A 25,180-nucleotide genomic window follows, 5' to 3' on the forward strand; every position below is an offset into this window, starting at 1 on the left:
GTTTCGGCGAAAGCGCTTTAACACTAGAACTAACGCTTTCAAAGAACAGATCAACATGATTTTTCTCTCTTTGGGGCGGGTGTGGTAACTGAACTCCAATCAGCTCTCGGAAAGATTCCATTAGTTCGTTCTTGTCTTGTTGGATTTGCATTAAAAGCTTGAGCCCCTCTTTATTAGACGAATTCTTAGGGCTGCGACTGGATACCGATTTGGTGATCGCTGGATTCGTTTTAGATGTATTTGTTTTTGGGTGTTTCGAAGCCGTAAGCGCCGCCTGCGTTGTTGCAATCGGTACAGTTAGTGCCTGATCCTGTGCGGATCCTTCACTTACTTCAAAGATTTGTGGGCTGCGAAAAAATCCACATAATATAATGATAGCAATAAATGAAAGATACGCACCTCTCTTCGATAACGCCATCGGTGGTGATTACTGCAGTTGCCACCGCAACTGTAGGCACAGGCTCCTGTTTCACCGCTTTCAGTGCACGTTTCCTCTGGTGGTAGTATTTACTGCGCTCTTGACGTACGCTTAACTCCTTTCGCACAGCACCTTCACCTTTGGTCACCAACGACTCCAAATTTCTTTTGTGTTTTGTTGTGCGTTCATGTCGGACCAAATGACAACGATTACAATCTAGGCGACATTGACATGCTCGGCAGAATGGCTTGTTAGGATCATCGGCGGAACGCCTCAACCATGGATCGAAGAGACTTAACCACTTTTCACAAAACTTTTGGCTATATTTCTGCTTTCGACATCCAGTTCTACTATTCAGTTTCACTTTAATCTTTGCTTCTTTCCTAAACATACTTAAGCATTTTAATCGGGTTACAGAATATTTATAATCAAGCCTTACCAGTCAGAATCGGAAGTATTTTCGGAGAAACTCATGATATTTACGATGTGCTCCTTTATTATGGTTTGTTGTTTTTTTTAATTTGTTTATTTATTCACGAATAACATCGATATATATTTCGATACGTACGATACATCGATTGAAAATTTCTTTTTATCGTTTTAAAACCAGGCACACGGTACAATCCTCCAATAATTCCTAAATATGCCGCACTGTTTTGCGACGACCAACCCCATAGACAGCTTTTGTAACTGTCTTTCTCAAACCAAAAAAAAAATAAATTCCTAAATATAATTATGCGCATTGAGAAATATATTTTGAAATGTTTATTCAAGAAATTTATCACAAGAAATATACGAGGTATTTCAAAAATAGTCTTCAACCTAGACCCGTTTGTATTGAAGGACTACCTCACAGGTGTTTTTATTCCGAAACTACTATTTGTTTAAATACTGTTTACAGTATTCCCAAATAAACAAAGAGCCAGTCACATGGACATTTAGAGAGCGCACCACACCAAACTGGGGTATTTCCACAGCATAGTCTAATAACGCTATTAGATCCACTGGAATGCCATGTTTTTCATGACTGTAAGTAAAAATTTAAAAGATCGTTAGTATACACGAACAATTAGATTTAAGTTAAAACGACTTACCCCAATAACAAAATACATTTTTCAGGAAATTTGAAATCTGCAAAACCAATGCTATGAGCTGTTTGCTCAGCACCAACAATTTTATATCCCATGGATTGCTTGGCAATTAAATACTCGCCAAGTCCAGCCGGCTTTACTTCAACAATATTTAGCGTCTTTTCGGCGGTCATGCTGGAAGAAAATTGAGTCAACTAAAATCTCAAACAACAATATAAATTATATACATACCTCAAATTCGTGAAATCGCTTTTATCCACAAAAGACTTGGCACCCAATATCAACGTTTTAACTCCTAAAACCTCACAGGTGCGCGCCAAACCACCAAGATTAGGCAACTTATCTATGAGGGACGCAACAACTATTAATTCCCGCTCATCCAATTGTCCTTCAGTTTTGGATAAATTATTATAGTTATATATATCGTTGATGGGATTCATTTTCCGCTGTACATTTAAATTTGTCGTCTCAAGTAGAACATCAGCTAAAGTGGTTATTGGATTCTTTTTCGTTTTAAAGGCAGTTCGCGCCACTTCTACACTAGCTTTAAAATTATTGCAAGTGATTTTCCGTTTTTCGTATTCATCAAATGGAGTATTTGTCATATACAAGATAATATCAGCAGGGAAAGCATGCTCAGAAAGTACTTTCGGTAATAAGAGGCGCGTTTCGTTTTGCAATTCGTGCAACTTTGCCCCCAAAGTAATTTCAATGCTAACCTTTATTGCACCAAGTATAGGCAGTTCGATACTAGAAATATTCAGCAAATTAATTTAAATTAATAAAAACTGAATTTAATTAAATGTTGATTAAACTGATTACCTGCACATTTCGCACTTAACTGCGAGACTGTGTAAAACCAGTTGAGCGAGAAGACGGGTTTGATAGTGTGCTCCCATTGTGTGTGGCAAAAGCAAGCTTACAATTTCCTGTAAATGCTGCAAGTTAAGAGACTCCCAATTCAGCAAACAATATATGTGAACTACGGAAATGATTGACACTTGCTGACTTGGTTTGAGCGACCCCAACGACTGCATTCGATCCAACAATTGATGAAAGCTAGGTAGCAGCTGAGCCACGAGACATTCATACATATAGCAGATGTTTAGTTGATCATTGGGCGCCAGCACTGCGCCCCACAGATCGTCGGACCATTGGATTCGATCTTTTATCATTAGGAGTGCTCTAGCGACGCGTATTTTAATTCTATGCTCTTTGCAATTTTCAAAATAACGAGGTTTCTTATCGTTCAATTCTTTGTTGATTCGCTGCAGTTCAGCACAGATAGCATGTACTATATCCTCTGATTGTTGTTTCGTAAAATAAATATATCTATTTCGTAATTTTACATCATGGAATGGTGTGTCAATAATGCTGTCGGTGTATGCTGCTTCAATGCTGTGGATAATAAATAAATATATTTAACTGTTTTATTTTTGTACTAGAAAGCGCACTTACCGTGCATCTCCTGTGCTGACCTCGCCATCTAGTATGCCTTGTACTACCAAGGAATTGGGCACTTCTCTTCCATTGATTAAGATGGACCAAACTATCGAATCGTAGCGGTTACAAATAATATCTGTCAAAAGGTCCTTATTTTCGTCATCGCTCAAAAATTTGGACGCGTACTTGACAATGCTCACAGCGCTGGGTAAGGAAAAAGCAAATCTTTAAATATGCGTTTATACAAGGATATAATTGGTTTGGCTTACGCGTTTTCACAGATTGGATGCTTCTTTGAAAAATTGACCAAAGTTGAAAGCACCTTTGCTTCATCTTCGATTCTTGTAGCACTTAATTCCAATTTTTCTGCTAAATGTTGAAACGTTGATTTCGTGCCACATTCTAGAAGTTCGCATGGTTGCAAATGTAGCTGTTTCATTGAAGTCCAGCTTATTATGTTAACCCGAACAAAGCAATCTACACAGTGCTCCAGCAAAAAAGATTTCTCATCCTTTGTTTCGCATTTAAATTGCTGCAGCAAATGTTGCTGAACTTCCTCAAGACTTGCGATAGCTTCAAACATTTCAATATTCACATTATACCGAGTTCTATAGAAATCCAAACATATTTGCTTTAGGTCTGGATTCATGTATTTTAGACTAAACAGTGGAAACAAGCGCCACCAACCGTGATCCGAATTTGGCAATTTGCTTAATTGCTTTATAAGTTCATATACTAAAATACAAATGCAGGAATTACGAACAATAATTTCGTAGCAACGTTTGCTAAAGTGAACAAACTCTTCTCCAACGTTCTCGCAATTTTGCATTTTTTTTGTTAAACGTTGGTGGTCATTATAATAATCATCGCTCACGTTGAATAGTGTCTCAATGAAGACCATATAATCGCCCAGTGTCAAACTGTCTATGGTGGCCTATAATAAAGGATTAAGTTCTGTTACTATACTTGTACAAAAGTGATATAGCAAAGGCAATATTTACCTTAAATAGCTGAAACACACTCTTGCCAGCTTCTTGTCGCAACTCCGCATTTCGTAATGTGCGAACCCGTGAGCTGAGCTGCAGTAGCACTTTTTTGTTGGTGAATGCACCTTTCTCCGGCTGCATTACCCTCAGCCAAAAGTGCAGGGGAACGGAGTGCCATGGCACTGTGACCAATGCTTCCAAAAACTCCTGCGCTTCGTCTTCGTGTGACATAAATTTGTCCATGTCTAACGCTGGCAAAAAGTTACTTTCTACATTGTACAGCTGTGTTCGGTTGGTGGCTGCCAGAAATTCGGGCAACAGCTTGACGCGGCATAATTTAGATACGTCGAAGCGGTTAAAGAAATAACTTAAGGTCCAGCGTAGTACCAATATGTTATTATCCTGCAACAGTCGGACGTACAAAATGCGCAACCAGATCAGCCACTCGTCGTTTTGGTCGCTTTCCGCAATTCGGGGCAGCAGCGTGCTAAGCGTGGGCAGCACCAAATGCGATTGTTGCTCTTCCAGCGTCTCCATTATGACCACATAAGCGTACCAAACATGCTCATTGCATTTAAGACTCTCGAGCACGCGTGTGCTCAGACCGCCTGTGCTATCAATTGCTTGCATTATCGTAAGGAGTTTCCTTAAAAGAAAGTACGCGGATTTTCGTTGCTCGCGCTCCTCCGACTGCAGCAAACTTTGAATGACAGCATACAACTGGGATGAGCAGGCGCACTCTTCGCCCAGTTCACGTGCAAAATCATCAAATAGCTGCACGAGGATTTGGGCTGCATGCGGTTGCCGCTCGCTGCTCAAGCTTAGCGACCAAAGCTGACGCAGCAGGAATTTGCCATCAATGCGAGGGAATTTGCGTGCATGAATTTGCACACAGATGAGCACGTTGGCCACCAGCTGGCGGTGCAGACCATGTGTAGTGCCACCATCTGTGCTATCGGCGATGACAACCGAAATGAGTTTGTGAAATACCTTCGAGCCAAATCTCACATTCCACTTATTGTTGCCCTGCAGTAGGTTATAGATGCACTGCAGCACACGTTTGAGGGCCAATTCATTGTGCTTATGCAAATCGATCAAATCATATAGCAGTTCATCCAGTTCGGCAATCTCACCCAATAAGTTTTGGTTTTGAATGTATGTCTCAACTGCCTGCACAACCGCGTTCGTTGCTGTCGCCGTAGTTGCTTTTGTTGAGGGCAATGACATTTTTAATGTTTAGCTAATTGTTAACAATTAGTCTGTTCTCTATTGCTGATTTTAAATTTATTTAATGCAACCTGTCGTTATTTCACAAACCAACTCAATGCATGGCTTGTTTATGTATCGACAATAATTAAAACAATCGATAGTCTTACAGCAGATCTTCGGATTACAATCTGGCAACGTTGTACCAACATGAGAGATAGGTACGATATTCGATGACTTTTCAACTGATCTGATTTCCACGGTCTGGCAGCGTTGTAATTACGTGCTTGAACTTTTCTTAAATTCATGTTTGAATTCTAGCATGGCGCAAATATATAAAAGACATAATTAACACGTAATGTCTACAATCACGTTAGAATTTGTATTTATCAAAATTACACAATATATTGCATTATATATAAGTATTAAAAGGATTTATTCCTTAAAAGCTTTTCGGCTTATACTAAAAATATTGATCCCATTAGTAATTTATTCTGTTCTACCAGGCTTTCTACACCTACTTGCACGTTTCGTTTTTATCTTTATTTGCTTCAGCCAATATGGCCATGCATTTCCTCAATTTTTCGTCATCCGTGGATGGCTTGGAATTTTTGGCGTTCTGTAACTTTTTCCGTTTTTCGGCCAGCTTTTTACACCTTTCGATCTGCTCTGGCGTTTTGTTTTCTGACTTCTTTACACAACTTTTTCGTTTTTTGTTTTTTTTCTCTTCAGCTTTGATGAGATTTGCTTTCGCCTCGGCAGCTTCTTTGCATTTTTCTTCCTGAGTCTTGTGCTTAACGTACAAGAGGCGGAAGGATATCTTTTCTGCTTCCAGGGCATTTACAATCATAAGTGTCATCGGCTTGTCCGCATTAACAATTTTCATCTTAGTCATTTCCTCAATGCCCGAAGTTAGAATACGCGCAAAATCTTTGCAACCGTTAGCCATTTCCTCAGGAACAATCGGGAACATTCCGCGAAAAATAACCGACTGCCGTGCTTTTCTTGGGCTTCCCGTAAGAAAAACAATCGGACATTTTGGTCGAAACTGACTTACCAGCTGTGCCACAACCGGACTTGGGCTAGCTATAACTATGGCATGGGCCTGGCCCAAGGTAGCAATTTCAGTGATCCCCGAAGTAATAGCCGATATGTTGTCAGACATTGACGCCTTCATGGAGCTCCTTAAATCGTTTTGCAGGCGCTCATACCATAGAACGTTTTCCACCTTTGCGCAGATATTCGCCATGCACTTGATGCACTCCACGGGATACTTTCCCTTAGCCGTTTCGCCGGACAACATGACACAGTCGGCGCCATCAAATATGGCATTGGCGACATCTGACGCCTCGGCACGTGTTGGTCTCGGCTTGGCAATCATAGAATCCAGCATTTGGGTGGCACATATAACGGGTTTGCCCACCTTGTTGCATTTGGCAATTATGGACTTTTGGGCTAGTACGACTTCTTCGGTGAGAATCTCGATCCCAAGATCACCACGAGCCACCATAATACCGTCGGACGCTGCAATGATATCATCAATATTTTCCATACCCTGTTGATTCTCAATCTTGGATATAATTTTGATTTGCTTTCCCTTGGGTCCGAGCACCTCGCGAATTTCTTTTAGGGCTTTAGCATCACGTATAAACGAAGCAAAGATCATGTCTACATCGTGCTCTAAGCCAAACTGCAAATCGCATACATCCTTGTCCGAAAGGCTCGGCAAATCGACTGGAATACCGGGAAGATTGACACCTTTGCGAGATCCCAGTTTTCCGCCATTAACCACCTTGCACACAATCTCGTCGCCGATTACTTCCTTGACAATCAACGAAATAAGACCATCATCAATAAATATCAAATTTTTGGGCTTGACAATTTTCGGCAATTTGGAATAGTCTACGTAGATAGCATGCTTGGTGCCTGAGGCCTCCAAGCTTTTATTAGTGGATAGCTTGATTTTATCTCCTTGCTTGAGTTCAATTTCGGCCGTATCGCTACCTGAAAGCTGACCCGTACGTATTTCCGGCCCCTTGGTGTCCAATGCAATAGCAACCGGCTTATACGCGTTTATCCGCTGCGCATAGCAATTCACGGCCTCCCGCACGGCTTTTATTGTCTGACAATGATATTCGTGTGAGCCGTGGGAGAAATTCAAGCGCGCCACGCGCATCCCAGCATCGATTAGGTTAGCTAAGCATTCCGGTTTATTTGTGGCAGGTCCAATGGTACAAATGATTCCGCTCAACGGGTTAGCCAATTTGGGCGCATTAAATTGCAGTCGAGATTTGTAATCCAATTGCGAGGCAAATGGACCGCGATCCAGACGTACCTTTGGCTTACCTTCCTGCATGTTTGAAGGGAGGTTGTTGCTTTTACCTATTTCCAAATGGTTTTTTTTTGTTACCACTTACAGTTTTCGCCTTGGCATCTTTGGAGTAGCTAGGTGAATCTACAGGTGCCCATGGCGGCAGACTGTGCTTAGGCGCAGACGCACGAGATGCGAACCGCGCAATATATGTTACGAATAGCGAAATTTTGAGAGATTAATTTGAAAATTGCACTAAACGACAATTTGGATTGATTTTTAATTAAAAGCTGCGTTTTAATACGAAAGAAAGTCCCATCTGAGACTATACACACTTTATAGTTATAATTTATAAATATTCCAAATGAAAAAAACTATGTAAAATCCTTTTGAACTGTAAATCAACGGTAAATGTCGCTCAATTTGATGTTTTTTTTGCTGTAATTTGGTTTAGTATGCTATGGGTACTATAAGCCAAAAACCGAGTTAGAATTTTGAAAAATTTAAGGAAAGAATTTACAAAAAAAGTGAATGAAACCCGAACCTCAACTGAATAGGATATACCGCATTTGAATTGCGCAATATAATTGGATCGATCTGTGTAACAATCATGTCACCCGCAAAATGTTATATTAGCTGAAAAAAAACTGGCACAAATCCAAAATATACTCTACTTTACCTTGTGAACAGATGATAATTATATTCATTATGGTAAAATGTTGCGTAGCTATGTTTGGACTCACCGTTGAAATCGGCACAAGAATGTATACATATAGTTTTTATTAATCCTTGTTACTATAAAGAACTCTATATTTAACAATGATAAATTATTCTGCATGTTTAGATTTGTGTATATGTGTGTGTGTGTGGCTGTGTGTGAGAGCGGCTCCACGCCTGCGAACCGTTCTGTGGCGCTTTGGCAGCGGGTAAATGTATTCAATTTCGATATCCAATAATCCGTATATAGTTGTTGAGAATTTTAAATAAATTAACTTGGTTAATAACAGTAATTTATGCACGCACAGGCGCTTAAAACGCCAGCATAGTGATGCATGAATCTCCAGTCACAGCGACCGGTTTATTCGACGGTACTGCAAGAATATGTTTAAGAATTAGCCAAGACTTGCTTAGAGAGTTTAGTGTTAACTTTACTTACACAATACGAATGGTGTTGGTGAAGCCGGAGCCCTGCTTCCAGCCAGTGACAATGACCACGGCGTCGCCTGCTTTGATGAAGCCGTTCTGTTTGCCCACCTGCAGACCGAACTGGACACGCACATCAACATCCTTCAGCCAGTCGCCGAGTGCGGGCTCTGCTAAATGGGTTGCATATTAAATTTTGGGAAGTGCAGGGAAGTTAGGGATGCAACACTTACCCTTGTAGATAAGAGGCACTAGGCCACGATAGAGATGAGCCTGGCGAGCAGTTTGTGCGAAGCGCGTGACTGCAATGATTGGGCAACGTGGGCGATACTTGCTCACCAGGAAGGCGGACTTGCCGCTGGTAGTGATCACCACAATGGCGGCTGCCTTGGCTTTGTTCGCAGCCTCGACAGCGGCAATGGCCGCCGCATGGGGAGCATCCAGAGTGGAAGCTGAGGCACCACGCACCAAATCAGCGAAAAGATTCTGATGCCAAAGAGCAGCTTCGGCCTCCTTGCACGTCTTGGCCATGGTCAGCACACACTCAAGCGGGTATTCGCCCTTGGCGGTCTCGCCGGACAACATGACACAGTCGGCACCATCAAGCACAGCATTGGCCACATCAGAGATTTCGGCACGCGTGGGACGTGGCTTCTTCACCATGGACTCCAACATCTGGGTGGCGCAAATAACGGGCTTGCCGGCCTTGTTGCAGCGTGCAATCATGGCCTTCTGGGCCAGGAACACCTTCTCGGCGGGTATCTCAATGCCGAGATCGCCACGAGCAACCATGATACCGTCACCGGCCTCAATGATCTCATCCAGATTGTGCATGCCCTGCTGGTTCTCAATCTTGGAGATGATCTTAATGTTCTTGCCCTTTTCGCCCAACACCTTGCGGATTTCAGTCAGAGCGGCAGCATTACGAATGAACGATGCGAAGATCATGTCCACATCCTGCTCCACGCCGAACTGCAAGTCGGACTTGTCCTTCTCGGACACAGCTGGCAAATCGACTGGCACGCCGGGCAGATTGACACCCTTGCGGGAGCCAAGAGCACCACCGTTCTCCACTTCGCAGGTGACCGAGTCCTTGGTCACTTCACGGACCACCAGCGAGATGAGCCCATCGTCGACAAAGACGCGATTGCCCGGCTTCACAACGTTGACAATGTTCACGTAGTCCACATAGACCACTTCGAGGGAGCCCTTTTCGAGGAATGCCTTGTCGGTGGTCAACTTGATGGTCTCGCCCTTCTTCAGCTCAATCTCAGCAGTACCACTGCCACCGATCAGGCCAGTGCGGATCTCAGGACCCTTGGTATCCAGGGCAATAGCCACTGGAAGCTCATATCCCAACTTGGCCGAATAGTTCTTGACAGCCTGTCGCACATTGGCCACCGTCTCAGCATGGTATTCGTGCGAGCCGTGCGAAAAGTTCATGCGCGCAATATTCATGCCAGTAGCGATCATCTTCTCCAGCATCTCCACACTGCGGGATGCGGGACCGATGGTGCACACAATGCCGGACAAGCGGACATGGGGTACGGGCGAGTCGAACTGCAGGCGGCACATGTGCTCTAATTGGGTATCAGCTCCGGCAGCCATGTTTTGCGGTACTTCGTTGGGCTACGATAAAAATACGAGAGAGATTATTATTGACATATTGATTGCCAATTGCCAAAATAATTATCGTTGTCAATGAGGTGGGCAATAAAGTTGTGCTAACTTCGACAGTTTATGGTGCGTTATATCGATATGCCCACACCCGATCCGAAAGTAAATAGTGCGGGATGAGAGAGAAAACGATTGAATGGAGGGGGAGGAGCACCCACACGCACAAGAGAGCGCCAGCAGACGAGAGAGGGAGAGAAGGCAAGATGTAGCGCCATGGTCTATGCCAAGAGACAGACGGAGCAGATTTTATGCATCGGCAACGGCGCGACGCTGCATCTGCGAAGGTCACACAACTTTTGCAAATGCAGCAAAACAGAAAAGTAAAGGAAAAAAGTTGCATAATGGTAAAAAAAAGAGGAAAAATGAGAAACTTTCAGTTTTGATACAGGCTGATACGCATATCTTTATAGACAGTGTGGATTACAGAACACGGTCGGGGTTTACCTTAAGCTTCGGTGCCTCGTCGTAGATTGTTACGTTAACCATTTTGTTGCCTACTAAGTTGACGGTGTATAACCAACGGTAATTATAATTAGAATATTGCCCAACACGGATGATACGCACAAAACAAGAGGTTACGATGCGCTGTATAGCAAAAATGTTTGCGTTGAAAACCTAAGCGCACTGAGGTTTTTCACACACTGGCACAGAATGCTCGACTGACTGACGGCACTTGGTGGAAAATTTTGGCAGAAGCATTCAGAATGTCGGTAGTGCAATGAGCGCAAAACCACGAGACTCTGGTGAAAATAAATGCCAAATGAGTGTCTCGCCCGAGCCGAGAGAGCGGCGCCAGTGGTGCAAAAAGGCAAGCGGCAACAGGCCACCCCTAAAAGCCGCCCAAGCACGACAATGAGAGACAGTACGAAAAAGTTTATGTGAATAAAAGTGCGGAAAGCTTACAACTTGGCTGTCACTGGTGTTGCCTAGCACAAAGCTGGCGATTAGTCAGCCGGCTACTTGATCGGATACTTGGGATCAGCGCGAGAGTGTAAACAAAAAACTGATCGTCAGCTGTTTGGGGCCGAAATACCTACAAATATAATAAAATATGTGTTTCCTAGTTATCAGCTGTCGACACAGAAAAAGCCGCCACTGACCTTGAATCAAATGAAATAATCTCCACACCGTATAGGACGCATGCTCTCTCTTTCCCCCTCACACGCGCATGCTGCGAGTGCGTGTAACGCGCAGCTGCGGGGGTGCTAGACGCGTGATACGCACAGCACTAGAAAAGCTTTTGCTTTAAGAGCTTTTACGAATCGAAGCAACAACAACGAATGAAAGTTCTCTTTAAGTGAAAGTGCTGGCACTTTCAACAATTTCCAAAAGGCTGTTGGTTTCTGCCCTTGAACCTGCTTGCGAAGGACATTGTCACAATAACTGAAACATGAATACAAATAAGCGTCGTTGGAATTCGACTTAGTGATTAAAATAAATTTAAAAGAAGAAAAGCCGGCTATTTATTATCAGCGTTTAATTACTCATCGCCGCGTCGTGGGATTTCGGCTTTTGCACACACGAAAATCTTAGCCACACATACATATTTTGTTTGTTGTGTATATGTATGTAAGGCGATAAAGGTATTCAATTTAAGGTTTATAAAATATAGACACTTGGTGATTATTATTGCATTTTCCAATGGCGTGTTTGCGGTATATGTGTGCAAAAAAGTGTATGTGTGTGCTTTCGTATGGAATGACTTCTATTTCACCTTTACATATTTTCTACCCGCGCGATGGCCGGTCATACAAATGAGTGAGTGTGCTGGGACGTACATATGTATGTGTGTGTGGATCACTGTGTTCTCATAATACGGTTAATCGTTTGCATCATCAACAAACAAAAGCAACAAAGTAGCTAGCGCCAATTTGCTAATTTATGCAAAAATACGTTTTTACAGTATCGGACTAAAGTTAACGCTGTTCTTATGTATGCATTTAATAATATAGTATGTATATACAAATATATGATTATAAATAAATCAAAAATTACCTTCTGTGAGTGTTAAAAGTAACGTTTAGGTATAGATGTATTGCTTTTCCTGTTTTGGAATTAATTTGCTTTAAATGCACAGGCTGCGTATACACCAAATACAGGTTGCGAGTTGCGAGCGATCTGTTTTGCGACTAAGAACTTTTTCGATATGCCGCAATAGAAAGTGTAGGGAAATTCGATATCGAAAGACATGCGGTTATCGATACATTCCATACGATGTGGACTCTATCGATATATTAAATTGAGGAATAGCATGATTGCCACTAGTTTTGACGACTTAGCTATTTTCTAGCTAATTTTGGCCATTTTCGGAGATCAGCCGGAAAAAGTTAAGGCAATATTTTAAAAACATTTCTAGTTTAACAATTCGTCACTTTTAATGATTAATGGATATGTATAAATTGCGACTTGGGGCTACGAAAAAATATGCGGCCGCCCATCTCTCTATTTTGAAGAAATCTGATTGCAAAATGTATAAAAATATTATTTTTTTTTAACATTTTGTAAGTTTGTACAAAAATATTTATACAAAATTTGGTAAATTAACAATGTGATTTGTTCCTGTGGTCTTATGCTTTTTGAAGTTCTTCAATCAAGGCATTGCATTTAATCAATGCCATATCCTGTAAATAACTAACTGAATCGATGTGCAACAAGCTGTGCATTTGTAGTTTCGCTTCCAAAAAGTTAATCTGTGACTTGGTTGGTCGGTGCGGAAAACCTAGAAGAGAAAAATGTGCAAATTAACGGTAACGATAGGTCAGACATTGACAACAAATAACCTTCAATTAGACAAATGCTGGTATGACAGGGTACTGTCAAGTCGGCTGGATAACGGCGAATATCCTCTTCGGTTACCGTGGATACATTGGTAAATTCAATGTACATTACGTTGTAAGTGCAGTTGACCCGATTCTTTTTTATTTCAGTCACCCTGGCGCGATACCATTCGTTTTCGAACTTAGCTATGACGTATTCCTTGAGCCTGGTAAATACAAAAACAAGAGGGAACCATTAATTTCATGGTAGCCGAGCCTTGTAAAAGTATAGCACATTTGCGATATAGTACTATATACATTCATAAAGATTTTCAGCTAAAGCATTCGCAAATAAATTACCTGCAACAAAATCGGGAGCTTTCATCAAAGTAAGTTTAATACTAAGAGAGTAGATTACATAGAAGCAGGGGGAAAAAAGTAAATGGTTGGATATATAGGCAGGTGTGTTGATACTTATCAAAACTATTTATAAATTTTTTATGGTCACGTTTTGCTTTACACAATTTGTTTAAAGCTTTAGCTACTTACATAGGTCTGTAGGGCTGCGAGTCCTTGAATTCCGACAGACGAGAATGCAGCTGGGAGAAATCTCGCGCATATGTGCTATCGAAGGCGCCAATAATGCCTCGGGAAACGTTCGCATTGTCCACAATGAAAACATCGAGTCCTTCCTTATTTTTGATAATAATACGGTGCATTTCGAAGGGCTGTAAAAATGTTTAGAAATCAGCCAAAAAGCTTGAAAAAGTAAATGCTACGTACAGGAACTAACAAAGGCTCAACATTAGTTTTATCAATTGTTTTCGATGTGATCGGACTCTGGTTATCAACAACTGTTACTGCAGGCTTAAAAGTGGTTTGAGTTATCATGGGTATTTCGTTTTTTAAATTTGCGATCGCTTCACTTTTGAAATATTCATTTTTGCTAGATTCAAATGCTAAAGTTGGAATGGTTTCCACTGGTCTATTATTAAATGGCACATTTTCTTTTGGTTTCTCTTCAGAGTTCTTTGATTCCTCATCTAAATTATAACATAATATTCCCTTATCTTGTTGTGTTTGATCCTTTTTCAATTTTTCTTCCATAGCTTTTACCAATTGAGCACTTTTTGTGTCTAGTTGGGGCGTCTTTACAACAGATACTAATTTTAGTTCCTTGGTAGCTGACACAGTTTTGAGCTCCAAATTGTTGTTGTTGTTGTTTTGTTGAGTGCCTGCATTGAATGGCGTTGCCTTTTTGTCAAATGATACCGTTGGGCTACCAAAAACTTGCATATTCGAACTAAAATCGAGTATCTGTATGTTCAACGATTTGAGCGTCTCCACATGCACCAATTCTATTTGCTTATTGCCGACATTGTTAATTACAAATCTTTCTCCCTCGAACTGTGAAAGAAACCCATTAAGTTGATCGCTTAATGCATAGTTTGGCACACCCTTAAGCTGCAGCTCCAAGCTGTGGCAGGGCAGTTCCAACAGCTCGTCGCTAATTTCGCGCATTTCAGCACCATTTCGTGGCTTGGCGAAACCCAAATCCAAGTATTGGAGACGCGCACACTGATTGGTGCGCACTCCAATTACTTTGACACGCTGAAACTGTCCATTGTATTTGGCCAGCGCATAGCCATAAACCTTAAGTTTCTGTATTTCCGGCAGCTCCTTGCCTAGTAAGTTGACCTAAAAGCCAATTTACGATTAATTAAATAAACATTTATACATATGAATATATACACACTCAGACCTTCTGACAGATTTCTAAATATGCTTTCTCAGCGGATTCGCCAGCGTCGCGTATAAAGCAGCGATTCGGCGACCGAAACCCTGTGATGTAAACAACGCTCCCATTCACAGGCATGGCCACTTGAGGCGGACCTTTAAATTTCAAATCCATTTTCTTTGAAGTGCTGTTATTTGAGCTGTTATTGTTATTGTTATTGCTGAATGCCGGCTTAGCGACAGCGACAGCGACATTTTTCACTGTTTCGTTTGTGTTGCTGGTCTTATCACACTCTTCTATATTTCCGTTCGCAACGCCATCTGCTATCGGAGGGATAGGTTCAGATGATTCAGTTGATTTTATAGACAGCTCAGCTTTTGCTTCATCTATGCTGGCATCGTCTGTGTTGAATGCCGATGCGGCATTTTTGACAGCTAATTCGTGAACAATTTGTTGAGCTGCAGGCTTTGGGGGTACTTCCATAACGCCAAAAGCGGAGCACTCTAGTGGATGCACCAGAGCGGGTATTGAAAAGCATATATACCTATGGCGTTGCCAATCGTTAAGCTGGCATTTCTTTGTACAATAAAAGTCACCGCATCGATGGCAAACCAGACTCGTTTTGGATCCGCAAAGCACACAGAATCCACTAGGTGCCGGAATTACGACATTAACCTTCTCCATTTTCTGACCTGTGTGGCCTGGATACACTGTTTTACTAGCAGCTCCCTCTTTACACTGTAAGCGACTTCGTCACAAACAATTCAAACTCCCAAATTTGCCTACGGACTAGGGATGTAAGAAGAAATATCGATACTTTTTTAAACGGCATCGATTTATTTCGGGTTTGCGATGTATCGTCGGTAAGCCAACGAATTTTAAAGATTTAAACATATGGAATGCAATACGTAAATATATCTCTTAAAACCGTAATATAATTTACCTAGTTGTTTATTGTAAATGTAAGCTTTGTTTAACTATTTTTTTTTATATTTATTGCCCGCAATTTAATTTAATAGTTCTTTTGATTGCAAATAAGTTTTTCGAATAAATAAAAACCTGTTCTGAGACATATAGATAGTAGATAGAGAAGATTGTTCCGATTTTTCAGTCACAAATATGAATTATATTGAAAATTTCAAAGTTTTACAATGGTGAGCTTCCCTCTTATAAAACTGGGCACATTAGCTGTCAGGCAAATAAGTAAACCCATTGTCAAGATCATCAAGCAAACTGCCAAATCGAATCAAACATTTAATACATATCTAGTCAGTACACCCGCACAAAGTAAGTGGCAGAAACTCAGCTAAACGTTTAAAATTACGATTCAGCTTAACTTTTCATCCATAGTTTACCATTGGATTGGGGTTAGAGCGAAAATGCGTATGCTGGGTATGAAACAACCAAAGTTTGTTCCACCATTGAACAAAACAATGGCCATTGAAACAGGAAGTGACCTACTCGGCGAGATTGTTGTGTTTTCATTATGTGTAAGCTTGTTGTGCTTGGAGTTTTCGCGGTAAGTGCAGTATATCGATGTGAGGGTTAGTAATAAACATTTCATTTTCATCCAGGCAAGCCCGCAATGAGAAGTTAAAGCACCAACACCACCGGGACCAGAAGGAAAATCTGAAAAACGAGATAGAATTATTAAATGATCGAGTTGTGAGCCAGACTTATGAAATTAAAAATCTTAAGGCCAAGCTCATGGAATTAGGTGTTACTTCTTGTTAAATAAAAAGCGAGAATGGGTTTTACAAGAAGGGATTCGTTGTGCAATATATTTTTCTCTGATTATATCAAATACATTTGCGCCTTCTGTCACACACGATAACTCTGTTTTTAAAAGACTATAAATTTATGTTCACAAAATGGTCCTCGGTGCATTTCCTCTTGGAAAAATTGCCATTTTGGGCATGAGGCAAATCACCAAGCCAGTTAGCGCAGCTCTTAGGACCTTTGCGGTAAACCATTCAATATTTAGAAGGTACTTGTGCGCGCCGGCCGGACAACTAATAAATTGTTTCGAAGCAAGATGTAAGATGCACATGTTAAAACTTCCACAACCCAAGCGGATCCCTCGAGTATCGGAAAAAATGGCAACAGATTTGGGAGCAAACTTACTTAGCGAACTTTTTACACTGGGCTTAGGAATATATCTGATATTTTTTGAAGTTTCCCGGTAAGGTTTGTTAGAATGGTATGCATAAAATAAATATATCTAATATTTGTTTATATAGGCAAGCAAAAAATGATCAGAAAAAACATGATATACATAAACGTAAACAAGAGGAACTAAGTATGCAAATATCTTCATTAAATAATCTGCTCGACTGGCAGGAAAGAGAAATTAAAAAAATGCATCAGCATTTAGACGAATACTATAGAGAGAATAATTAGAGTTTTAAAAATGTAAACTTTACTTTTGATTGTTTAACTCGTTAATACTTTGCTTATCGTCTATCGACTATCGGTTATCGGACAACACGCCGCTTAGAAAAAAACAGCTGTTCTATCGCTTTCCTATTTGCCAGCCCTAGTCGCTTTCGTTTTTCGTGCCGAGATTTTGTAATACAAAACACCGTAAGAAATGGTTATTGGAGTATTTCCAGCCGCCAAACTTGGCGTGTTGGCAGTTAAACAAATTAGCAAACCCATTGCGAATGTGTTAAAGTCCAATGCAAAATCAAGTCCATTTTTTAGGAAATACATATGCATGCCGCCGGCTCAGTGTAAGACTAATTTTTGTCTATACTTAGATTAAAATGATTAATGCTCTTCGATTATCGTTATCTTACAGTTTACAATTGGGTGGAGGTGAAGACCAAGATGTGGGCGCTGAATCTTGGCCGGCCTGTCACTGTCCCACCATTGACCGAAGCCATGGCCATTGAGCTGGGGGCTAATCTGCTTGGAGAGTTTATTATCTTTGCCATTGGCGCCGGTTTGCTGATATTTGAGTATTCGCGCCAAACCATCAAGGAGAACAAAAAAAATGAGGCTTTTCAAATGGAAAAGATGCAGCTGACCAATACGCTGACTGAAATCAACTTCCGACTGGAACGTCAGGATGCGCAAATACGAGAAATGACGCGCGTTCTAGCGGAATTGGGTGAGTTATTATATCGGTCTTATATAAACATATTATGACTGGAATGTTCTGTTTAACAATTAGATTCACGTAATATCTTCCGATGGCATAAGGAGCCGCTGCTGGAGTACGTGCCCTTTGACCCCAATACTCCAGATCAGAGCGCCAGCGCAAGAAATCCTAAAACATACGAGGGTTTCTATGATCCCACCGGCGGCATGGCATTCCGTGCGCTTAACTTTCTACAAACACAAATCTTTATCGATGGACGCGGTCGAAAGGGCAAGGAGGCTCTCCAGCATATAGATGAGGTGGCCGGCGAGCTGGAAAAATCACTTGAAGAGGCTGTGAGCAATGCCGAGGTGCCAGTAAAACTAGTGCAATGACGAATTCTTGAAGTGGAGCAGGACTTGGCACTGCTCATGTATGCCATGTCAATGGGAGAGCAATAGTTCGCTGCATAATGCTGCACCAAATGGATAACTGATCACTGCTTGATTTGAACAAAATGAGAATTAACTTTACGTATATATATAGATAGGCAAAAAGTCAAGTGTATATAACATATGTACATTGTAATTGTATTTATTAATTTTTATTGTTACCGAAGAGAACTACTAAAGAGAGATGTTTAAAAATGATCTGTGAAGAAATGTTTAATGACGCATGGTTTTCTATCCCTGATAAACGAATGCCTGCAGCTGGCGCAGCTCCTCGCCACTGGATGACAGTTCGCCTAAATATTTGTAAAACGATGTACAAATATTATAGAGACTGCGACGAACTGCGTACCGCAAGTGATTGAAGCTGTTGCTGGTTGTGCGAAAGTTGGGCATGCCGTTGCTCAGCCTGTCCAATTCACACTTGAGACGAAGTAATGCCTTAATGATCCCCGGCAAGTCGTCCTGCACCACACCATAACTATCCTCATTGATTGAGGCGACGCAGATATGCGCTAGCGCCTGTGTTATCCAGATAACGGGCAACGCATTTTCCAGTAGAAATTCCGTCTTGGCGCCTTCCGGCTCGGAGAAGAAATAAACTATGCCAGGAATACGACGCAGCAGCTGTTGCAGCAACTTCTCCAGCTTCATCGATGTACGCTCGCACCAATTTGGCACATGGCGTATGCTATCCATGGCTTTTGTATCCCACTCCTGGTTAGGAACATCACGTGGTAGCGAGACAACAGGACGAATGCCATGCATTTGATTGTACTGTCGAAGCAACATCTTTTCTGCCAGAAGAGCGGCACTACTGTCACTGTGTACAGACGCAAAATTCTGTTCGTTGCCTTTCATCAAGCTGATCTGCCGCATCGAATCACTAAGCTCTTCGGTAAAAATGCCCACGATGCTGACACATTGGTCGCAAAGGGCGCGCCAGTTGGCTGGCCGATTACCTGGCTCGGTTAGCTGAAAGATTTCCGTGCGCACCGATGAGTTCTTGCGTTGTGCTTCTTCGTACAGAAAATTGGCGGCCAGACACTGCACTACATACACATTCAAGACGCCCAGACCAGCCACAACGGTGAGCTCCTGCTCACTGCCAAGGGAAACTCGATTGCGTGCAACGACCATCGGCAATTTCTCTGACAGCAGCGTGGCATAAAAGCAGCGCATGAGATGCATGTTGCTCACTATCTGTGCGCTAAGCAGCCAGCCATAGAACAGCAGTCGTCCATTGCTAATCACATCTAAAATGCCCAGCAGTCGATCGTCCGTGTCCACGTTGACTAGAACACTCAGCCTGTACTTCAGAAAGGCGCCAAATAGCCAAAAGATAAACGTGTAGCACAGCGTGGGCATCACGGAACTGATTGGCGCCTTCAACAGGGTTCCATAGAGCAGCTCACGCAGTTTTTCTGGACGCGACTGTTCGGCAAAGTCAAAATCAATTGATGCTTCTTCATGCATGTACTCGGTGGCAAAGTAATAGCAGCCGGCGGAAAGGCCCATGCCTAGCAAAAAGATGTGATATGAGTTCAGACAGTCCTGTCCATAACACTTATGCACAAAATGCCTGTGGGGTAAACCCAGTTATAAAAATGTTAAGAGGCATAAATGTAGACATACCGATAGTCCGTGTGCAAATAACCCGTGTACAGCCAGGCAGTTAGGTAGCCTACGACCAAGTGAGCGAATAGAAATAATAGTTTGCGAGGACCGTTTTGCAGGAGCCAGCGATAGCGTGTGGGACAGTAGTGACGCTCTGCGAGGTGCTGATGGGACAGCGCCATTCCGTAGAACACAACGGCGGCAAGTAGGGGTATGCAGGCAAACCATGTGTAGAAGCTGCACACCAGACGCAGTGAGCCCATTATCCAATCCAGTGGACGCAGCAATTGAAAGTTAACAAGCAGCAAAAATACAGTAAGCAGCAGAAATTGCACGCCCACGCTGAGTAATACGGCGCGCACACATCGGCCAAATAATAACAGCTTGCATGTCGTTAAAGTCGCGGTAGACATTGTTGCGGTTTCTTACAAACACTAATTTTTAATAACTAATATGTTTCAATATAAAAATATACGTTTGGAGTTTGCAAAATGAAACAGCACAGAAATCGCCGGCTCCGCGCGCTTTGTTGTGTTTAGCTCAGAGGTGCAATGGAGTAAGAAATCGATTTCGATAACTTTGGAATAGTTGATAAGCTGTTAAATGGTGGCATGCTTAGAGAACAGAATATAACATATACAACAATCTTTTCATTCAACCCTTCATATTATATTTTATTCTGTATTTGTTACTATAATAATGGCAGTTTTTTTTTTACGCAACGGGCCACTTAAGCTAAAGTACATAACGTTGCGTAACGTAAGCGCAAAGTGAGCAACGAAGCGTAATGTTTATATCGATGGTATCAGCAGGGATAGTTGCGACTATTATCAAAATAAGAAATATCGATGTTTGTTGATATATTGATGCTTCTAACATCCCTAGTTTCTACTAGTGAATGGAATTTTGGGCAGTCGAAAAATTCCAAAAACAAATGCGCGCACACGCAAAAGTGAAATAATTAGCATAATCTCGAATCGTAAGTGGCTGCGAAACTCAAAGCTTATGCTTTGATATTAAAGCACTTGGCCCTTCAAGGTGAACAAAACCAAATGAAAAAAATCCATAGTTATTGAGTAAAATAATTCGTGTGCGCGTACGAGAGTCGAGTGTCGAATCGTCGTTCGTTCGGTTGTCAATGTTGCGTGTATAAAGCCAACGAATGAATTCGTTGTAATTAATTCCCATTTAATTGCTGTTTGTGCATAATAAAGTTAAATCAGCGTTTAGTCAAAACAATTTTCAAATGCCCTAGGCTGGCCGTTCAATATGTATATACAAATAGTTTGTTGCATTTGTTTATGAATGTGTGTGTGTGTAGTAAGTGCAGCAGCTGCCAAAAAAAGCGCATGTGAAATGCAGATAAGCATTTGAGGTCACTCCGATGTATTACAATTGTGTGTGTGTATGTGTATGTTTGTTTCCCTTGGATATATTCTTATTATGATCATTAGAGCAGAACCCGAGGGCAGGTGGTGTCCACACATGAGCGGACAGACAGACGGACGCACGCATTAATTATATACATACGTGAATTTACATACACATGCACAACATTGCTATGCAGGAATTTGTGTGTGTACATAAACATATGTATGTACACGCACATACACATGCATGCTATTAAAAAGTGACAACAACAGCAATAACAAGAGTCGCGTCTGGCAAATTGTTCTGCTTTACGCGCATAATAAGTATTTAAGCAGAATATTTTTTTTTTTTTCATAAAACAAAACGTTTCGTTGGGTTGCGTTGAGCGTCGCTCATTCTGCCTTTGTCCCCCCCACCGATACCCTCCTCACCTATCACCCCAGTTTACTCTCTAGCCATTGCCGTTGACGTTGTTGTTGTTGTCTACTGGCGACTGCGACGTCGGCGGCTGCTTCATGCTCCATTCACCTACTTTTACGCGTTGCGCGCTCTTCGCTCTCTGTTTCTGTTTCTGGCAGCGAGCGACGTTCGTTTTCTGAATTCCAAATGAAGTCATGAGCAGCAGATTGTATGAAAACCAACAGCAACATCGAAGGCAGCAGCTAAACAACAAGACAAAAGTCGTTGTCGCTTTATTACAACAAGAAAAGCTGTAAAAAAAAAGTGAAATTAAGTGCTTAAAAACGCGCGACAACAACAACAACAGCGGCAGAGACGGCAGCAACAGCAGCGGCAGCAACACCAGCAACAGCAGCGACAGCAGCAGCAATATGACATGCTCGCGTCTCGTTTACACAATAACTCAAATTAATTGAATATGTTGGCAAATGAGCAAACCGAAAATTACGTTAAAAGGTGAGCAGCAACCGCAAAAGATAGCAAAAAAACAAAGGCTTGACAATTTGTGCAGTTGTATAAGTGAGAACATGTATGTGTGTGTATGTTAATGGCCAATTCATGCACACACACACAGATGCGTATTTACACGCTACGCAATTCAAATTGCACACATACATACGACCATGTCCAAGCGCCACGCACACAACGTATTGATATGAAGAAAAACAAAGAAAATGCACAGTAATTTTTTTCCCTCGAAAATTTTATTGTACCCTGTAAAAACAGGGTAACAAAAGCGGGGTAATGATTCTGTACATAGGTATGTTTCTGGCAGAAAAAGGTATTTGAATTTATTCCTAAATAACATTGGAAGCACAGTCGATTTAACAATGTTCGTTTGTGGTTTTGTCTGAGCTAAGCTGTTTCTGAATATGTAAAATAGCGATACTTACGTTGATAATTATATATATTAACCTAATATTGGGCATACCTATTTCCAAGATTATAAAAGCAAGAGACACCAAGTTTAATTTCTGGTTAAAGCAAGCAGAAATCAATAATATTTTACTTTTTGATTCCCTACCCAACTCTCCCATGATCGGAAAATCGAATTTTTAAAGTTTGTAGATCACGTTTTTGGAATACATACGCATATAAATGTAATTTTCACAATGTGGGGCTAAGCAGAGAAGGACATAAACTGTTACGAATGTATCGCAAGGCAATTCAAAGCTGGGTACAGGCTATCTTCTGGTCGGTCAAAATTGACTAGAGCATTCTTGCTTAAGATTCTGGTTATGATGGACTTTTTTGTGGAAATTCCATGTGTGCTTAGTTGTGACTCAGCCTATGGAAAGAGGAAGAACATTAAAATATATGTTTATGTGCTTTTGAACGTGTTTGTGTGTGTGCATGTGTGTGTTTCTCGCTGCGCTCTCGCTTTTAATTCCAGTAAACATTGCTTTCAATTTGCAGCCCACAAATCAAGCGCTTTTAAACGGCTGCTGTTATTAACATGGCTGCCGCATCCGCTGGCCAACAGCTGCAACAGCAGCAACAGCAGCAGCACAAACTGAATATTGTTGGCAATGCGGAATCGGTTGCTGGCGTGCTGCAGGTGAACGAGTTGCAACAGCATCAACAACAGCAGCTCAACATGTACAAGCAGCAGCAGCAGCAACAGCAGCAGCAGCACCACCATCAAATGTTGCAGCAACAGCAGCAGCAATTCTATCAGCAGCAAACGAAATTTGTATCGCGGGTCGTTACAAATGCCGCAATGCAACAACAACAACATCAGCAGCAGCAGCAACAACATATCTTACCAGCTGGTTTGGTAAATGGTAGCGCCAACATGATGCAAGCCACAAATGTTGCCGGGCAGCAACAGCAGCACCAACAACAACAACAACAGCAACAGCGCCACAGTCAACACATTTTTGTCTGTCCAGCCATCGGCTCGCCGCTGCAGCAGCAGCAGCAGCAGCAACAGCAGCAACAACAGCAAACCAAACAGCGTGCTGCACAAATAAAGTTGCCTTTAAAGTCAGCAGCAGCCGCATCAGCAACTGTTGCTGCCACGCACAGTATGCCGGCAACAATTGCATCGCGTCAAATGAGTCAGAACAATCAACATCAGCAACAGCAGCTCTTTGCAAAGAATGTGGCTAAAACCAACAATGCCAACAATAATGCAAGCAACAACAGCAGCAACAACAACAACAGCAGCAACAACAACAACAGCAGCAACAACAACAACTGCAGCAGCAACAATAGCAACAACATCGCAAATTTGGCTCCAGGCTGGCGTCGACTAACCAACAACAATGAAGTGGCCTACATCAGGTGAGTCGCTGTCTCTTGTATCTGTCCTTCTCTCTCTCGCTCTCTCTCTCTCTCGCTCGCTCTCAATCTCCGTCACTGTCTTTGTCTCTTACATGACATTTACGACATACCCCAGCTAAAAGTCAATCTGTGTATTGTCTGGCAGTACATATTGGAAGCCATAAAAATGTTTTCTTGCCAAACAGGAAATGCTTGTTAAAGGGGTAGCTCGGCAGATGGGCAGCTCTCGAGTGGGTGGCTATTTGAGTTGCTTGAATTTGGTAGCAGTCACGTTGCAGTACAAATGTTTTGTCAGATTCACTCACATTTGTAAGCCCTCCCGCCCCCCAGCTGTAGTATAGCAACAACATGCAACAAACAAGAACTCGTTAGTGCCCGACTAGGAGATACCCGGCCATAAATTACCGATCTAAACTGTCGATAGTCCGTTCCTAAATAACTTCTATGTTATATAGACAGATAAATATAAAATGTTCAGAGAATGCGAATAAGCTAAAAACCAGATATTTTGGGCTAGAAATCCATATTAATCATATTTAAGGCATGAGAGTTTACACAGTATCCCAGATATGCTAAACAGTTATCGATTGTAGAAAAAGCGATAAATTTGTTGTCTAGCCTTTATCTAATCGATTTTTATTTATCGATTTCTTCGAAAAAACAAGGCATACTCCAGTGTGAACAGGGCTGAATTCACTCATCTCACCTTCATTTATTTATTTATTTAATGCGGTTACAGATATCTCGTATAGCAACGAACACTACCCCTTTTACGCGTTTCCATGGAGTACAGGGTATTTAAAGTCGAGTGGCTGGCATTAGTGGCCTGTTCTCTTGGCTGCGCTGTGTACACAGCGCATATTTACCTGAGCATTATCTGCGAGTTATCATCAAGCCGACATAATTACAAACACAAATACAATATTTACACAAATATGTCGAAAACAAGCCCCCGTCTGTATGTGCCCCATTGCCCAAGTACTTTTAATTGTTCTGCTGTCGCTGCCTAGCGGCTGCCCAAGCGTCGTCTGGCAGGGCACCAGAGAGCCGGGTGTAGGGTATCGGGTGCAGGGACGAGTGTACTGGGGCAGTCTTTGGCACTGTGCAAATAGTTTACGACTTTGTGGCTGCCTCCCTGCCTGTCGTT

General features: G+C 41.8%; 8 protein-coding genes across 19 annotated transcripts in view; 3 read left to right on the plus strand and 5 right to left on the minus strand.

The window, feature by feature from the left end:
- Positions 1-1,168: 1,168 nt before the first annotated feature.
- On the minus strand, positions 1,169-5,342 carry LOC135436199 (uncharacterized). The gene is made up of 7 exons (XM_064693711.1): positions 3,954-5,342; positions 3,222-3,886; positions 2,968-3,156; positions 2,332-2,907; positions 1,741-2,259; positions 1,513-1,683; positions 1,169-1,445 (listed from the first exon to the last, which is right to left on the minus strand). The coding sequence occupies exons 1-7, from the start codon at positions 5,163-5,165 to the stop codon at positions 1,295-1,297; spliced, it is 3,483 nt and encodes a 1,160-aa protein (XP_064549781.1). The 5' UTR covers positions 5,166-5,342; the 3' UTR covers positions 1,169-1,294.
- A 150-nt stretch (positions 5,343-5,492) lies between these two features.
- On the minus strand, positions 5,493-7,812 carry LOC135436201 (pyruvate kinase). Its single transcript, XM_064693713.1, has 2 exons — positions 7,562-7,812; positions 5,493-7,494 (listed from the first exon to the last, which is right to left on the minus strand). Exon 2 carries the CDS (start codon positions 7,318-7,320, stop codon positions 5,662-5,664), a length of 1,659 nt encoding a protein of 552 aa, XP_064549783.1. The 5' UTR covers positions 7,321-7,494; positions 7,562-7,812; the 3' UTR covers positions 5,493-5,661.
- A 408-nt stretch (positions 7,813-8,220) lies between these two features.
- On the minus strand, positions 8,221-12,430 carry LOC135436202 (pyruvate kinase). 3 transcript variants are annotated; one of them, XM_064693716.1, is made up of 4 exons: positions 12,271-12,430; positions 8,832-10,227; positions 8,612-8,771; positions 8,221-8,546 (listed from the first exon to the last, which is right to left on the minus strand). In XM_064693716.1, the coding sequence occupies exons 2-4, from the start codon at positions 10,204-10,206 to the stop codon at positions 8,534-8,536; spliced, it is 1,548 nt and encodes a 515-aa protein (XP_064549786.1). In that variant the 5' UTR covers positions 10,207-10,227; positions 12,271-12,430; the 3' UTR covers positions 8,221-8,533. The 3 variants fall into 3 exon arrangements, with proteins under 3 accessions (XP_064549786.1, XP_064549784.1, XP_064549785.1); XM_064693714.1 differs by lacking the exon at positions 12,271-12,430 and adding an exon at positions 10,720-10,900; XM_064693715.1 differs by lacking the exon at positions 12,271-12,430 and adding an exon at positions 10,720-10,895 and having other exon boundaries at positions 8,612-8,768.
- A 194-nt stretch (positions 12,431-12,624) lies between these two features.
- Positions 12,625-15,549, minus strand: Veneno (veneno). The gene is made up of 5 exons (XM_064693712.1): positions 14,794-15,549; positions 13,815-14,729; positions 13,581-13,759; positions 13,056-13,258; positions 12,625-12,994 (listed from the first exon to the last, which is right to left on the minus strand). The coding sequence occupies exons 1-5, from the start codon at positions 15,451-15,453 to the stop codon at positions 12,843-12,845; spliced, it is 2,109 nt and encodes a 702-aa protein (XP_064549782.1). The 5' UTR covers positions 15,454-15,549; the 3' UTR covers positions 12,625-12,842.
- A 304-nt stretch (positions 15,550-15,853) lies between these two features.
- Positions 15,854-16,603, plus strand: LOC135436206 (putative OPA3-like protein CG13603). The gene is made up of 3 exons (XM_064693719.1): positions 15,854-16,056; positions 16,120-16,288; positions 16,344-16,603. Exons 1-3 carry the CDS (start codon positions 15,921-15,923, stop codon positions 16,501-16,503), a joined length of 465 nt encoding a protein of 154 aa, XP_064549789.1. The 5' UTR covers positions 15,854-15,920; the 3' UTR covers positions 16,504-16,603.
- A 670-nt stretch (positions 16,604-17,273) lies between these two features.
- Positions 17,274-18,501, plus strand: LOC135436204 (putative OPA3-like protein CG13603). Its single transcript, XM_064693718.1, has 3 exons — positions 17,274-17,501; positions 17,570-17,881; positions 17,945-18,501. Exons 1-3 carry the CDS (start codon positions 17,360-17,362, stop codon positions 18,244-18,246), a joined length of 756 nt encoding a protein of 251 aa, XP_064549788.1. The 5' UTR covers positions 17,274-17,359; the 3' UTR covers positions 18,247-18,501.
- On the minus strand, positions 18,430-20,451 carry Ndc1 (Nuclear division cycle 1). The gene is made up of 2 exons (XM_064693717.1): positions 19,936-20,451; positions 18,430-19,882 (listed from the first exon to the last, which is right to left on the minus strand). The coding sequence occupies exons 1-2, from the start codon at positions 20,328-20,330 to the stop codon at positions 18,535-18,537; spliced, it is 1,743 nt and encodes a 580-aa protein (XP_064549787.1). The 5' UTR covers positions 20,331-20,451; the 3' UTR covers positions 18,430-18,534.
- A 328-nt stretch (positions 20,452-20,779) lies between these two features.
- The window catches only part of sba (six-banded), a 28,651-nt gene continuing 24,250 nt past the window's right edge, over positions 20,780-25,180 (plus strand). For 7 of the 10 annotated variants that reach the window (XM_064693720.1, XM_064693727.1, XM_064693726.1 and 4 more), the window contains exons 1-3: positions 20,780-20,896; positions 21,867-22,203; positions 23,164-24,033. In XM_064693720.1, the coding sequence (XP_064549790.1) occupies positions 23,204-24,033 (830 nt within the window). In that variant the 5' untranslated portion in view covers positions 20,780-20,896; positions 21,867-22,203; positions 23,164-23,203. Of the gene's footprint in view, positions 20,956-21,866; positions 22,204-23,163; positions 24,034-25,180 lie in introns of all 10 variants that reach the window. The other 3 variants (XM_064693721.1, XM_064693723.1, XM_064693724.1) reach the window with 3 other exon arrangements.

The sequence above is a fragment of the Drosophila montana genome, unplaced genomic scaffold, assembly GCF_035044405.1.
Source record: "Drosophila montana isolate Dmon_TW-CO22-7 unplaced genomic scaffold, ASM3504440v1 contig_3733_1, whole genome shotgun sequence".
Taxonomy (NCBI): domain Eukaryota; kingdom Metazoa; phylum Arthropoda; class Insecta; order Diptera; family Drosophilidae; genus Drosophila; species Drosophila montana.